The 15,326-nt window shown below is 39.4% G+C and overlaps 1 protein-coding gene across 1 annotated transcript in view; it reads left to right on the top strand.

Annotated features, from left to right (window-relative positions):
- Positions 1 to 15,326, top strand: part of usp31 (ubiquitin specific peptidase 31) — a 140,428-nt gene that overhangs the window by 74,267 nt on the left and 50,835 nt on the right. Inside the window, exon 5 of the mRNA XM_043711666.1 lies at positions 9,383 to 9,518. Coding sequence (XP_043567601.1) covers positions 9,383 to 9,518 — 136 coding nt within the window. The remainder of the gene's footprint in view (positions 1 to 9,382; positions 9,519 to 15,326) is intronic.

The raw sequence follows: 15,326 nt of genomic DNA, 5'->3' as shown, positions 1-15,326 counted from the left end.
AATTTGCCAAGAAAGTTTAGAAAGAAGAGAAAGGATATACTTTGGGAATTAGCGAATAGGTTAGAATTTGGTTTAGTCAGGGACAAAAAGAAAGCTGAAAGTGTAATGGAGTTAGTCAAGCACTTAGGTGTATCAGAGAGATAGACAAGTGCAGTAGAGTTAGAAAAACTAAAATTGTAAATGAGGCAACTGGAGTTAGAAGATAAAGACTTGGACGGAAGGTTCTCAGCTGAGCAAAGGGAAAGAGAGAGAATTTGAACTTCAGATGTTGTGAATTAGTCAGCAAAAGTCAAGTTAACAGGATGAAGATAAAGGGAGAAGGCAATGACGTATATAAATATTTTAAAACATTGACACATTTTGATGAAAGGTATCAAAACCTCCTGTCCTTCATTTGAAAAATTGGCTAGACAGATAGAGTGGCCAGAGAACTTGTAGGTAATGCTAGTTCAGACTAAGCTGGTAGGCAGAGCTAGTGAGATATTTGCAGTGCTGTCAGATGAGGTGTCATGAGATTATGCAGTTGTCATGAAGGCTATTTTTGCTTATGAATTGGTACCAGAAGCATATAGACAGTGGTTCAGAAATATAAAGAAGGAACCAGATCAGACTTAAGTTGAGCTTCAAAGAATGAAACAACAATTTTGATAAATGGGTGCAGGCCTTAAAAATAGATAAGACATAAGAGGCTCTAAGAGAGATTATTCTGCTGGAGTATTTAAAAACTCACTTCCAGAGATGATGAACCGAAAGCTCAAAAAGTGAGGAGAGTGGCAGATGAATATGCATTGGTGCATAAGGTGAAATCTAGCTTCCGATAGGAATTTCATCCTGAGACGGATAGAAATTAGGAGAAGGGGAGATCCTTCACTACAAAACAGTTGGATAGAGCTCTTAAAGATAGTGGAACCAAGGGTTATAGGGATAAGGCAGGAACAGGATACTGATTGAGGATGATCAGCCGTTCTCATAATGAATGGTGGTGCTGACTCGAAGGGCAGAATGGCCTACTCCTGTACCTATTGTCTAAAACAAAGAGTAGGTGAAAAAAAAATCCCAAGGGGGTGAAAAGGAGATGAAAGGCCTCTGGTGTTTTCACTGTGCTAAGGTGGGACATACAAAATCACAGTGCTGGTCGTTGAAGAAAGACACTGTGGGAAAATATGTGGTAAAAGAGGCTAAGCCAGTGGGATTAGTTAAAGTAGTAAAGGGAACTCCAAGAAAAGTTGAGGAGCTGCAGGAGAGTGGGTAGCCTAGGCAGAGGCTGGGTATTGAGTTAGTGCCCGATCTCGATAAAGACTTCACCTCTGTTGGTAAAATTTACTCAAGAAGAACAGAGGGAGAAAAGAAAGAATTAAAAATTTTAAGCGATTCGGGATCTGGTCTTTCTCTGATAGTAAGAGGTGAAAGTATTTGCGTTCTTTCTGACATGTTACCTGAGAGCATGATAATTTGTGGAATAAATGGACAGAAATTTAATGTTCCCCTGTGTAGGGTCAGGTTGGAGAGCCAACAATGGGATTGATTGACAGTGTGTCAGTTCCAGAATACAGTTTGTTCTTGGGACTGACCTCGCAGGATCCAAGGTGGGAGTGGTGCCCTCTGTGGTGGAGATGCCGAGGATTGAACACTTATTGTGGGGAGAATTGAATACAATAGTAGGGAAGTTTAGCACTAATGAGACCACATTTGGAGCACTGTGCATGCATTGGTCACCTTATTTATTAAGGCATGGTGTAAAGCGTTGGATGAAGTTCAGAAAAGGGTTGCGAAACTAATAACCTGGAATGGTGGTCCTCTTATGAGGAAAGATTGGGCAGGCTAAACTTTTGTCTGCTTGAGTATATAAGAATAAGTGTTGACTTGATTGTTCTTTTTCATTTTGGGAGAATTTAGAACTAGAGTTTTTTTTGTCTCTGAATGTCTCCCTCAGTGGAAAGGTGGAGGAAGTATTGAGTCTTTGGATACTTTTAAGGAAGGTGTAGAAAAGTTCTTGTTAAGCAAGGGGAGGTGAAGATCTATTATGCAGATTTGTTGTTACACACTGATTAACCATGATCTTACTGAATATTGGATCTTAACTGAGGTTGTGTTGCACCATGCTTGTGATTAGATCTTTTGGGATTTGTTGTGTGCATTCACTGTAATGAAAGAGCTCCTCACATCAGCATTTGCGTGGCTGTACTTCAATTCTGTGAAGTGGTAGAAACTGTGTTGTTTTGAGAGGAAGGGAAAATGTTTATTTGAATTTAGCTGTGAGCACATTCTCTTGCATATCCATCCTCACACTCCACTGAAAGACTGACCAGTTTTCTGGCTGTAATGCTGCTCTTTATATTTTCTTCATATTTGATACATTTCTAAAACCTGGGATCAATCTGTTAAGGTTATGAGAATGTTTCGACAGTTTCAAAATTGACTTGGTTGTGATGAATGACACCAATTTTAGGTGGAATCATAATAAAACGTTGTAATGAAACTGATACCATTTGATGTTAGTGGCCGTTGATTTAATTAATTATCTGAACGTTAGTAACAGCAGATTCATTCAAAGGCTATTCTACCCCAGTGTCTTTTGTGGTTATCTTACAGGAAGATTTCAATAAGGAAGCGTAAACTGTCAGGCAACTTATTGGAGGAATATTGTCAAGTTTGATATCTTCTATTGGTGTGTTAATCTATTTCTTGGGTTTAGCTGAAACAGTGAGATGCCTAATGCTAGTGAAACCACTAGTGAAATGAGGTCAGATGACAAAAAGCTTGTTGATATGAGTTTGAAGGATTGTTTTAAAAAGAGGTGGAGAGAGGGATGGAGGATATTTGAAAGTTTAGATAGACCATTTTCTAATAATTTGAAAGTTGACAAGACAGGGAATTTTGCATTTTTGTGTAAGTGGATCAGTGGTGAGATTTGAGGCTGTCAGCGAATTTGAAGTGTTATTTTAAAAGCAGCTGGTGTTGAGAATATGTTAAATACAGTGAAAGCCTTGCTGTAAATTGTGGAGGAGTGAATTCAGCAATTCGTGACTAATTATTTCATGATTAATGACAAAGGCCAGCACCACATAATTAATTTCAGCTGCACTCAGAACAGATCCTTCAGACGGTAAAATAAATCAAGGAACTGCAAATGCTAGAGATCTCAAACAAGAACAGAAATTGCTAGAGAAACTCAGCAGGTCTGGCAGAATCTGTGGGAGAAGAGTTAACGTTTAAAATCCTGTGACTCTGGGACCCTTCGGAACTCAGTTGCTGCCAGACCTGCTTAGTTTCACCAGTAATTTCTAGTTTTTCCTTCACATGCTACATAGTTATTGGAGAGGATTTGATGTATTGTATCTTTTTAATTTTAAAATTGTGTCTAAACATCTCTAATGGTGAATTTATAAAAGTAACAGGCCAAGTTGATAATGAATGTTGGAAGCAATCTGAAGTTGTTAATTTGCGTATTATTTAGTAATATAATGTTTAAGTATACTGGGTTGAGAGGAGATTTTTTTTTGCATTAAAATAAAGGAGACAGAAGTGAAGCTGTTAACTGCAAGAATGCTGTTTGGATTTCAGACTGTTCTGCTGGTACTGAGAAATATTATGCCTTATTCTATTCATTCATGTTAAAGGAATTGACCCTATTGGTTGATTTTTTTTTTGCCAAACTATTTCTGCTTTACAGACCAATGTTAGATGGTCACTAGTTGTGTAAAAATTGTTCCATGTCTCCTCCCTTTTCCATCATTGACATTGCTTCCTTTTGTTGACAAGGACCTAAGCTCTGGAATTCCCTCAGTTAAAGACTCCATCTCTCTCGTTTTATTCCCTTTCCTTCTCTCTCTAAGACTTTCCTGAAAATGACCCCTAAAGTTTTAGTCTCCTATGTAAAATCTGCTTTACTCGGTGTCAATCTGTCTGATACTGCATCTATTATCTATGAAATACTTTTGGATGTTTCACAATGTTAAAGGTGCTGAAAAGCATTTTAAAAAGATTGTAAATGTATTAAGTAGACATAATACATTTTTTCTATTGGGAATGATTGCAGAAGATACTTGTCTAGCTTTTGAAAGGAGCTTGGAAATCAAAGGTGAACTATTTTCAAGGTTAGAACAAACATATGTTAGAAATGTGCTGATGTTCCTTCAGAATATTGACGGGAAGGGCAAGCATTTTGGATGGTAGTTGTTCATTAGAGCTGACTGCATTGTTAAGTATGCATCTTGCCATTTGGCATAAGTTGCATGTTAGGCTTCCACTAGTCCTTCATCTGATCTGCAAGGCATGCAACCATAGGTTACAGCATAGAAAGAGATTATTTAGACAGTCATGTCTGTGTCACCTGAATAGATTAGCTGCCACTCCAATCTTATTTACCAGCATCTGGTCTATAGCCTTCCAGTTGCAGCTCCTTCCAGGTTTGTTTTAAATGAGTTGAGTGTTTCTGCCTCAACCTACAAACTGAGGAGTCAATCCAGACACCCAGCACATTAGGTGAAAAAGTTTTTCCTCACGACCACTTCAATTCTGCTACCAACCAGCTCAAAATCTGTGTCCACTGGTAGTTGACCTCTGCTAGGGAAAATAGGTCTTCCCTTTTGCATTGTTTTAAAGCTGTTGTAATGTATATCTTGATTAAAGCACTTTGCCCTAAATACACACACACTTTCATTCTCTCTCATTCACTCACTCGCACTCATGCACTCTCTCACACAAAAACACACACACTTCTCTACTGCAGTATGTCCTTCCTCTGGCTTGTTGCACAAACTCTAACTGTGGCCTAACCACTATCTTGTACAGTTCCAGCATTATATCTCTACTGTTGTTTATTCAGTACCTCACCTCACGGAGGAACATTCTATATGCCTTCTTTATCACCTTATCCACCTGTCCTGTCACCTTTGGGGAGCTCTGGCCAGCATTCCAAGGTCTCTCAATTCCACCTGTTTATTGTGCATTTCCTAGTTTTGTTTGCCATCCCCAAATACATAAATAGCCTCACACTACTTTGGATTGAATTCTAATTTGCCACTTTTCCACCCACTCAACCAAACTGTTATGTTCCTGCACTCAACAGCCATCCTCCTCACTATCAATTACCTGGCCAATTTTTATGTTGTCTGTAAATCTCCCAATTGTGTTTCCCACACAGTGGCATAGTAGCATGGCTATTACAGCATTATTGGAGTGAATGAGATAATGTCCCAACACTGAAATGGCATCCATTGTTAGGCGATAATCCTGTTAGAAATCTGCAGTGCATTATTTTGGATTCTTTGTTAATACATATGTAATCATCTTTGTTCACAACTTCACAGGGGATTTTGGCAAACTTCCTGCAATTGAGCAGATGCACAGCCTAAGTGATGGTAAGGGTGTCTGAGGAATGTGTTCAAACACGACAAAGTTATGGTCTTGAACCAGTGTTCAATTCCAGTTTTAGAATAGCCTGTTGTCTGTTTATAGTGCTGCTTTTTGACATTGAGTAAATCATGAAGGCTGTGTAGATCTAATAAACTAGCCACAGCAATGAGAAATAATTTTGATCTCTGGGCTCGATGTACCTATAAGCAAAAATTTTATTAACCAGCACCAATGGGACCAGGAGTGTGCTGGTTGATCAAATATTCTGTATAATCAAGAGGTCAACATTGTCAAAAACACACACTGAGTAATAGAAACGTAATTTATGGGGGTATACATGTCACTGTTTAAATCACATTAATAATAATGCAACTTTGCCTTAAATAAAACTTACAGCAGAGAACCTTCTTATTTGCACCCTCACCTGACTACTCGGACATCATGGTAGATTGTGGTATTGAGGAGAAATGTTTTGAAATGAAATGTATCAACTGTTGATATTTCATGTGGCTGTTTGATTGAATGTCAAGTATATTTACATTGAGGTAAATAAATTTTAAAAACTTACAATTGGGCAGAATAATGAAGTCAACTTTGTAGTATTTGAGGTACGTATATAATTTTAGCACATTGTATCAAGAGTGCCAGTTCATAAGGTGCCAGTTAAAACTAAGTTTGCAATATTTTAATACATGGATTGGATGTATTATTGATTGGGCCAGCATTTTTCATTCATCCCCAGTTATTCTAGAAGGTGATAGTGAGATACCACCTTGAAATACTGCAGTCCATTGGTGTAGGTACACTTGTGCTATTACAGAGGAAGTTTCAGGGTTTTGAGTAGATGACACTGAAGAAACGGTGATTATATTTCCAAGTCAGGATGATGTGTGGCCTGGAGGAATCTTGTAGGTAGTGTCATTCCCTGCTGTCCTTGCCCTCGAGATCGAAGCGGCTAGAAGGTGCTATCTAAAGAACCTTGGTAAAGTTCTGCTGTATATCTTTGCAAGGTGGTGCATATTACTTCTGAGCATCAGTGATGGAAGGGGTGAATATTTGTGTATGTGGTACTAATGAAGTGGTCAGCTTTATCTTAGTTGGTGTTAAGCTTCTTGAATGTTGTTGGATCTGCACTTATTTGGGTATGTGGGAAATATTCAATCACACTCCAGACTTGTGCTTTGCATATGGTGCAGAGTCACTGGGGAGGCAGGAGGTGAGTTATTTGTTGCATGATTCCTAGTCTTTGATCTTTTTTAACCGCAGTGTTTATATTGGCTAGGCTAATTCAGTTTCTGGTCAGTGGTAACCCCAATGATCTTGGTGGAAGATTCAGAGGTGATAATACTATGGAATGTCAAAGGCTGATGGTTAGATTCTTTCTTATTTGCAATGCACATTGCCAGGCACTCATTTGGTGTAAATGTTAGTCTCCACTTGTCAGCCCAAGCATAGATATTGCCTGTACCTTGCTGCATTTGGATGTAAACTGCTTCTGTATCTGAGGAGTTGTAAATGATGCTGATCATTGTGCAATTATCACCAATCATCTTTGCATCCAACTTTCTGATGAGAAAATATAATTTCTGAAAATGGTTGAGCCGAGGATGCTACCCTGTGGAACACCTGCAGTGATGTTCCAGAGTTGAGATGGCTGACTTTCGCCAACCATTTTCCTTTGTGCTGGGTATGACTCCAACCAACAGAGTTTTCTCCATGATTCAAGATTTCCTAGCATTGTCAAATGCAGTCTTGATGTCAAGGCCAGTCACTTTTACTTCCCCTCTAGAATTTAGTTTTTTTTTGTTTGAATTAAAGTTGTAATAAAGTCAGGCACTAAGTGACTCTGATGGAACTCAAATGAGCGTCAGTGAGCAGGTTATTGATGAGTGAGTATGGCTTGATTGTACCCCTTCTATACTTTATTGATAATCAAGAGTAAACTGAAGGGGCAGTAATTAGCGGGGTTGGATTTGTCCTGCTACTTGTGTTCAGGCATACCTGGGCAATTTTCCACTTTAGTGGGTAAATGCCAACATTGTAGCCATACTGGAACAGCTTAGCTAAAGTGTGGCAAGTTCTGCAGCACAAGTCTTCAGTATTATTGTTGGAATGTTGTTGGGACTGTTTGCCTTTGCACTGTCCAGTGCCTCAGGCATTTCTTGATATCACGTGGAATGATTCAAATTCGTTAAAGACTGGCATCTGTGATGCTGGATTCATCTGAGGGTGGCCAAGGTGGGTCAGCCGTTTGGCACTTCTGGGTGAAGATCATTGCAAACTCTTCAACCTCAACTTTTGCACTTATGTGCTGGATTCTCCCATAGTTGAGGATGATTATTGTGGAGCTGCCTTCTCCATTGATTTGCTTAAATGTTTGCCACTATCCGTGCCTGGATATAAAAAGGTACACTTCTGGTCAGAACTCAAGTTGGTGAACTGTGTGTCTCTTTGCTGCTGACTGGTGTAAGGAGCCCCAGTTAATGAGCAAACAGCTATTTAATTTTGTTTTTTAATACCAATAAGTGCCCAACACTGAGATTTTGGGTGGGCATGTAATCTTAGCCCAAACCAAATAAGTGCCATTCTGAACTTTGATACTTGCAACCTGACTTGTGCCTTCTGAACCTTTCGAGCTTGTGAAGAATTCATGGCACACAAGTCGTCATTCTATGATATTGTGTTTTCGTAACTCCTTTGACTTCATGTTGAGACTTGTATGAAGATACAGTGTAACGTTGGATAACCCACAGACTAGCTGCCAGTGGATGTTGGTATTTGGTAAACTTGCATTTTGAGCTGCAATGATGAAGGGAAATGTCACTATGAATACTGATATTCATCTTACTGGCTCACAGTGGACTGTACAACATCTTACAGCTTTTTATCAGACTGGCTGGCAGTAACATAAGTTCAGCAGTTGAGAGAAAATAATATATGCCAAAATGTACCCTTCAGTGTGAGGATGCCACTGTCTAATCATAAATAAAGTTGTGTGCTATTTTCAGTAATGAATGAAACATGTTGAGCTAATTTTTCAGCCTTTGATAGTCTCTCAGTCTCCGGAGACATGTCAGAGAATTTGAGTCGGCACTGTTTCCGAGTTGTTCATGTAAACAGGCTGAAAGCAAATCTCCTGTACAAGGAAAATGGTATACAATTGACAGTGCATTTTTCAAATGCCAGATAGGGTCATGGATTTGTGAAATTCCTTTCTCTACTATTTTAACAACCGGAACTGTGTTAATGGGGAGTGTTTACATGCCAGAACGGTGCAAGTTGTAATTTCAAGGCCACTGCTTTTTAAATTTCTATAAAATAATAAAATGTGGAGCACTAGTATTAGGGCACTATTTTAAATAGGTTTTATTCTTTATTCTCCGTCCACTGACAGTGGCTGTAATTAAGTTTGTTTAATTTGCTCTCTGTGAAGTAACTGTATATATGGTCCTCATTTAGCCATGCTGTTTTATTCAACATAAATCCTTTAGCAAGAGTGTACATATTGATGTCAAGCAATGTTTTGCCTTGACAGGTTGTGCTAACGTCGTATAGGGAAGGGCAATTAGCTACAGTTCAGGAATCTTACCTTCATGTGGGACTGGTAACCTATCACTTTAAGCCTTGATGAAAATTGCTTTCTGTTTTTTCCAACTTGTTGCTAACTCGACCACTTCATACCATCAAGTGCTGGAATCCCTTAAGTACATTGATTCAGATGACAACCAATGCTAACAATCATTGTTGATCACTAGACCATCAGTATTGAGAGGATAAGAGATTAAGTAGAAAAAAAGGAAGATGGGAATAGATTGCACAGTTGCAAGGAGAAGATTAGTATCGGAGGAGGTGGCGAGATGAGTGCTGGGTTATTTTGTACTCATTTGCTTTTCGCAACAATGGCTGTGTATTTGAATTATTTTGTTTCGACCCAGATGACAGTGTGGAGCTTCAAATTAACCTTAGATGCAAGATTAATATTACTGACTGGAAATAAATCTCTTAACTCCCTTTTGTTTTACAGGCCATTGAATATCACTGTAGTTTATGAAGGAAAATGTTCACATTGCATGCGAATTGGGGTAGCTGTTCCACTATCGGGTACAGTGGTCAAGCTCCGGGAAGCAATTTCACAAGAAACCAAAATCCCCACTGATCAGGTAATCACACATTTGATTCTCTTCATAGTAAGATTAGTCCATTTATTTGAACTTATCATTATTATAAATCCACGTATTAGAAGTAGTTTGAGGCTCTGTAACCTGGGGGAGGGCTACTTTGAATTCTGAAGTGTTTTTGCGTGCCCCACGTCATGTCATCTTTAACTACTTTCTAGCTTTGTGGAAAATCCCTTTGTTGAAGTGCTGCTCCGTGGGGGTCCTCAGCGAAGTCTTTTTCTATTAACACAGCAAAACTTGGAGGGCTCCGCTTTTAAAAGGGAACGGTAGTCTCAGTCAGATGGTAAAACAGACCAACACAGCGTGCCTGGGCTTACTGCGCAAGGAACATTCCACATGAACTGTGTCTCTTGCTGCGAGGGAATGCGTGCCTCCTAGGATCTTTGGACAAGCTCTTCAACTAAGGATTTTTTTTCCACAAAGGAAGAAGGCAGTTAAATTCCACTGTGGGGCATATAAAGGGGTAAGTGTGTTACATTGGCGGTACCACCCCTGCAACTACCTCCTCTTAAAGGACCCACCTGCAATGTAGAGTTCTTATTATTGCTTAAATGTCTTTTCTACTGTTCTGTGATTTTGGATAGTGATCTGGTACTATCCAGATTAATAATTAATCCTGAGTTAATAACTAATTTGCCCATCTCGCTTGAAGTATTGGAAATGCAGGAGGATGGTGTGTGGAAACCAACTTGTACTGAATTAATGAATGGTTTTCATGTTTAAACCTTAAAAAGTAGAGCGATTTACCATATGTTTAATTGCATGTACCTTATGCTTGCTGCTAATAGTGTTTTAATGTGGAAAGAATTTAAGTTTTCACCAGCATCCCTAAACTTGAAAAGTATAAAGTGATTCTTCTGCTTAATCAAGTACTCCATTGCCGAAAAGGTAGTTACATCATTAACAACAAATTTTATTTGTATAGTACCTTTTAATAGAATAAAACAGTCTATTATTTAATAAACTAAAACAGCTTCATAGAAGAATTATAAAATAAAATGATACCAATTCATGTCAGGAGATATTAAGATAAATAATTGATCAAAGCAATAGGTTTTCAGGGGCATCTTAAAGGAGCTCAACAAAGAGGTCTTCTAGGGAGAGAGGTGAGGCAGAAGTGAGAGCTGATGCAACAAGAGCCACAACAACATTTTGCTTGAGCAATTAAAATCAGATGCTCAAGAACTGAACTCATGGAGTACCGATATCTAAACAATGTGGAGCTGGAGAAGATTAGAGATTCAAAGGTGGGGAGGAAGGATGGCATGTTAATAAAACAGTGTGTGGATGTGTGAATAAGTTGTGAATTTTAAAATTGAAATAATGCTGTATTGAAGCCACTGCAAATCAGCAAGAATCGGGATAATGGGTAAAGAGGACTTGATGTAAGTTGGGACATGGACAGCAGAATTTTGCATGAAGTCTTAAGTTTGGAGGGGTGACCATGGGAGGTGAGTCGGGGGAATAGTTGAATAGTCCAGTCTCGACGTGGAAAGAGATGAGTGTCTCAGCAACAATTGAACTAAGGTAGGGGCAAAGTTTGTATGGTTTTAGAGAGGTAGAACTTGACAATCTCAGTAATGATATGGATGTGTCATGGAAGCTCACCCTGGGCTATGACTGATAAAGATGTGAATAGACTGTTTCAGCATCACATTGTGCTATGATGAAATTGCTGACTGTTCCAACAGATTTTGTTGTGGAGACAATATGCACGTATGAGATAGAAGCTGCAGTAGACCAATCAGCCTCTCAAACCTGCTCTTCAATTATTAAAATTATTAATGTCGTGGGTGATCTCTTTGTATTTCAAGTTTTGTATTCCTGCCTACCACTGATATTCCTGGATTCCCCTGCCGAATAAGAATTTATCCAAACCTCTCTTTGAAAAATTCAGTGATCCTATCTCCATAAGCTCTGTGGCAGAGAGTTCCAAAATCGCACAACCCTTTATCTTTGACCTGAAAGATCAACCCTTAATTTTAAAACACTGGACTGACCCACAAGAGGAAACAGCCTTTCCATCTGAATCTTGTTTAGACTGTTTTGGGTCTTATATACTTTAAACAAGTTGCCCCTTGCTCTTTTGAAATTTTGACCAAACCTACCCAAACTATGGTGACCAAGTGAAGCCCCATACTGTTGATGTCAGCTGTCTTAAGGAACATTGCCACTTCCCATTCCCTCCCCCCCCCCATATCCCTATAAATTCTTCCTCATTGAATATACTTGATAGATTTTCAGGGTGGAGCATTCCAATGATTAAGAACCCTTTGAATGATTTGAGGAGTAAATGTTGATTAACATGGTTTTGGGTTTCTCTTAAACTAAGGTTGCACTTGTTGGCTTAATATCTCTCTGCTGTTGGTAGGCTGCTCAAGGTTTTGATTTGGCAATGATGAAGGTACAAATTTTTGTTTCAAAGTCAGGTTGTTATCTCTTGGAGGGGCAGTTTAGGATGATGGGCATTTCCCTGTTTCTGCTGACCTTATTCTTTTGGGAGGTGAATACCATGGCTTTGAGCAGTGCTGTGAACGAAACAGGACTACAACAATCCTGAGGTTGAGTGTAATGCCCTTAAAATCATCAACCCACTTTATTATATTTGAATTGTCAGAAGTCCTAAACTTATTGCAGAACTGCATTTGAGCATGTTTGTTCCATCTACCTTATGACCTTGAGATTCCTGTTTGATTTGGTTAATAAACTTAACTTTGGTGTCAGAAGGCTGGGAATTGTGTATGCAGTCCTTGAAATGAGCTATTAAACCAAGCTCATGTTCTGCCTGTTAACTCAGTGGTTCGACTTGGAGAGCAGAAGTTTGGGAACTCCTTACCTTTTGAGTCTACTGCCTAAAGTTGGCCATTTGGCCCAACTGGTCCATGTCGGTGCTTATAGAGTCATATATATGGAAACAAATCCTTCAGTCCAACTCATCCACGCTGACCAGACATCTGCTGACCAGTCCAACTCATCCACGCTGACCTAGTCCCATTTGCCAGCATTTGGCTCATATCCCTCTAAATCCTTACTATTCATATATCCATCAAGATGCCTTTTAAACCTTGTAATTTACCCGTCTCCATAACCACCTCTGGCAACTCTTTCCAAACACCCACCACCCTCTGCATGCAAAAGTAACCCCTCAGGTTCTTTTTAAACCTTTCCCCTCAACTTAAACCTATGCCTTCTAGTTTTGGGATTTCCCATTCTAGGGAAAAGGCCTACGTATGCCCCTCATGATTTTATAAACCTCCATAAGGTCACCACTCAGCCTCTGACACTCCAGGGAAAAAAGCCCCTGCCTATTCAGCCTCTCACTATAATGCAAACCTTCTAATTCTGGCAACATCTTTGTAAATCTTTTCTGCACCTTCTCAAGTTAACAACATCCTTCCCACAGAAGGGTGACCAGAATTATATGCAGTATTTGAAAAGTAACCTCATAAATTTCCTGTCCAGTGGCAACATGACCTCCCAACTGCAATATTCAATGCTCTGAGCGTGTCAAACACCTTCTTCACCACCCTCTCTACTTGTAATTCCTCTTTCAAGGAACTATGCACCTGCTCCCCTAGGTCTCTGTTCAACAGCACTCCTCTGGGCTCTACCATTAATCGTATTAGTCCTGCCCTGATGTGTCTTGCCAAAATGCAAAACCGCATTTATCTAAATTAAACTCCACCTGCCCATTGGTCCATCTGATTATGGTCCCGTTGTACTCTGAGATAATCGTTTCCACTGTCCACTACAACACCTATTTTGGTGTTATCTGCAAACTTCCTAACCATGCCTCCTATACTCAATCCAAATCATTTATATAAATGACAAAATGCGGTGAACCCAGCATTGATCCTTATGGCACACTGCTGGCCTCAGGCCTCCAGTCTGGAAAGCAACCCCCTGTCACCAACCTCTTTCTCCAACCTTCAAGTCAATTTTGTGCTCCATGCAAGTTTCCTTCATCCCCTTCCTTCCAGCACCATCAATGCATTTTTCTATTCCTTTCTTGCAAATATTTTCTAGAATCCTCTTAAATATAGTTGAGGCAATTAACTACATGCAATGACAGATTCTACATTCTAATCAATCTCTTGGAAGTGATGATTCCCCTGAATTACCTATTGAATTTATTAATTTTTATTTATGATTCCTAGTTTGGTCTCTGCTTCAAGTGGAAACACCTCATCCTCTACCTTACTAAACCCTCCATAATTTTAAACTCTATCAGACCGTCCCTTAGCCTTCCCTTTTCTACAGTACTATAAGGAGTTCAGGGAATTATTTTTGTGATCTGGCTAATATTCTTCCACTAACTAATCACCAAAAACCAGTCAGTCAGTCATTTGCTTGATTGCTTTTGTGAGATCTTGCATTGTGTAAAATGGCTGTCAATTTTAACTGTACAATTATTTAAGTCACCAAAGAAATCTAAGTGTTTTCTTTTTGTGGCTGAGTATTGTGTATTTCTTGTTCATCTCTAGGTAGAGGAAGAGTGGAATGCAAGGATTTAAAGATTAGAATCGGATTATAAAATTGTATAGCAGAAGATCAAAAGTTGAGAAGGAAAAGAGGTCTAGCAGAGGATTAAAGATGAGAATGATTGTGATTGAATGGTACAAGCTGAAGGTGCCACAGTTCTGGATAAGTTGTACTTTTTGTCCAGCAGTGCTCTGTATCTCTTGCTTCTTGTCTTGCTCATTCTATTCCCGCTCCTCCGCCCTTGAGCCCCGCCCCTCCAACCGCCACCAGGACAGAACCCCACTGGCCCGTTTCAACTTTAATCTCCAGCATCTGCAGACCTCACTTTCTCCTTGCTCATTCTATTGTCAGCTTTTCACATTTCGCTATACCCAGTGTCTGTTTTTAGTGGTTACAATCTTGAATTTTGGAATTTTCTTCCTAAATTGGCCCAATTTTTCACATTCCTTCAAACATGCATGTGCATGTGTGCACAGCAGCAGACAGGGGGCCAAGAGTAGGGCTCTTGGCCCCTTGAGCTTGCTCTGCAATTCAGTAAGATCTTAGTTGGTCTAGTTTCACACTCTCACTAACCCTGACTAATGTTTTACCCACATGCTAATCAGAAGTGTATCTACCTTTGCCTTGTAAAATACACTTTCTCAACTGCTGTGGATCAAACAGTTCCAAATACTTAATGACTTCTTAAAAAAATTCTCCTCCTCTGTCTTAATGGATGACCCCTTATTTTGAAACAGGGATCCCTGGTATTAGATTCTCCCATAAATGGGAAAGTCTTCTCCATATGCACCCTCAGAATCTTGTTTGTTTTAATCGAGTTGCCTCTTCCTTCCTAAACTGTAGCTGATACATGCCTAACCAGTCCAATCTTACCTCATTAGACAACCTGTTTATTCCATGTATTAGTCTCTCAACTGCTCGAATGCATTTACACCCTTCCCTGAATAAGCAGACTAATACTATACACAGTACTCCAAATCTAGTATAGTCAGTGCAGCATGTAATTGAAGTATAACCTCTCTACTTAAGTGTTCTGTGGCCAACACAAGCTATAGCATTCTTGCTATGTTACTTTCTGCATCTGCAATCTAACCTTCTGAAATTTATGCATGAGATCACCCAGATACCTTCTATCTGAGCTCTGTAATCTCTCACCATTCAGATGATTTTTAAAATTTTTCCTGCCAACATGGACAGTTATACTGTTTCCCATATTATACGTCATTGGCTGCTTCTTTCCTCATTCCCTTAACCCATCTTTATTTGTAGTCTTCTTCTGTTGTCTTCACAACTTACTTTGCCACTTAT

Source organism: Chiloscyllium plagiosum, chromosome 21 (genome assembly GCF_004010195.1).
Source record: "Chiloscyllium plagiosum isolate BGI_BamShark_2017 chromosome 21, ASM401019v2, whole genome shotgun sequence".
Taxonomy (NCBI): Eukaryota; Metazoa; Chordata; class Chondrichthyes; order Orectolobiformes; family Hemiscylliidae; genus Chiloscyllium; species Chiloscyllium plagiosum.
Note: the sequence above shows the minus strand (reverse complement) of the source record. Positions and strands in the feature narration are given on the sequence as shown.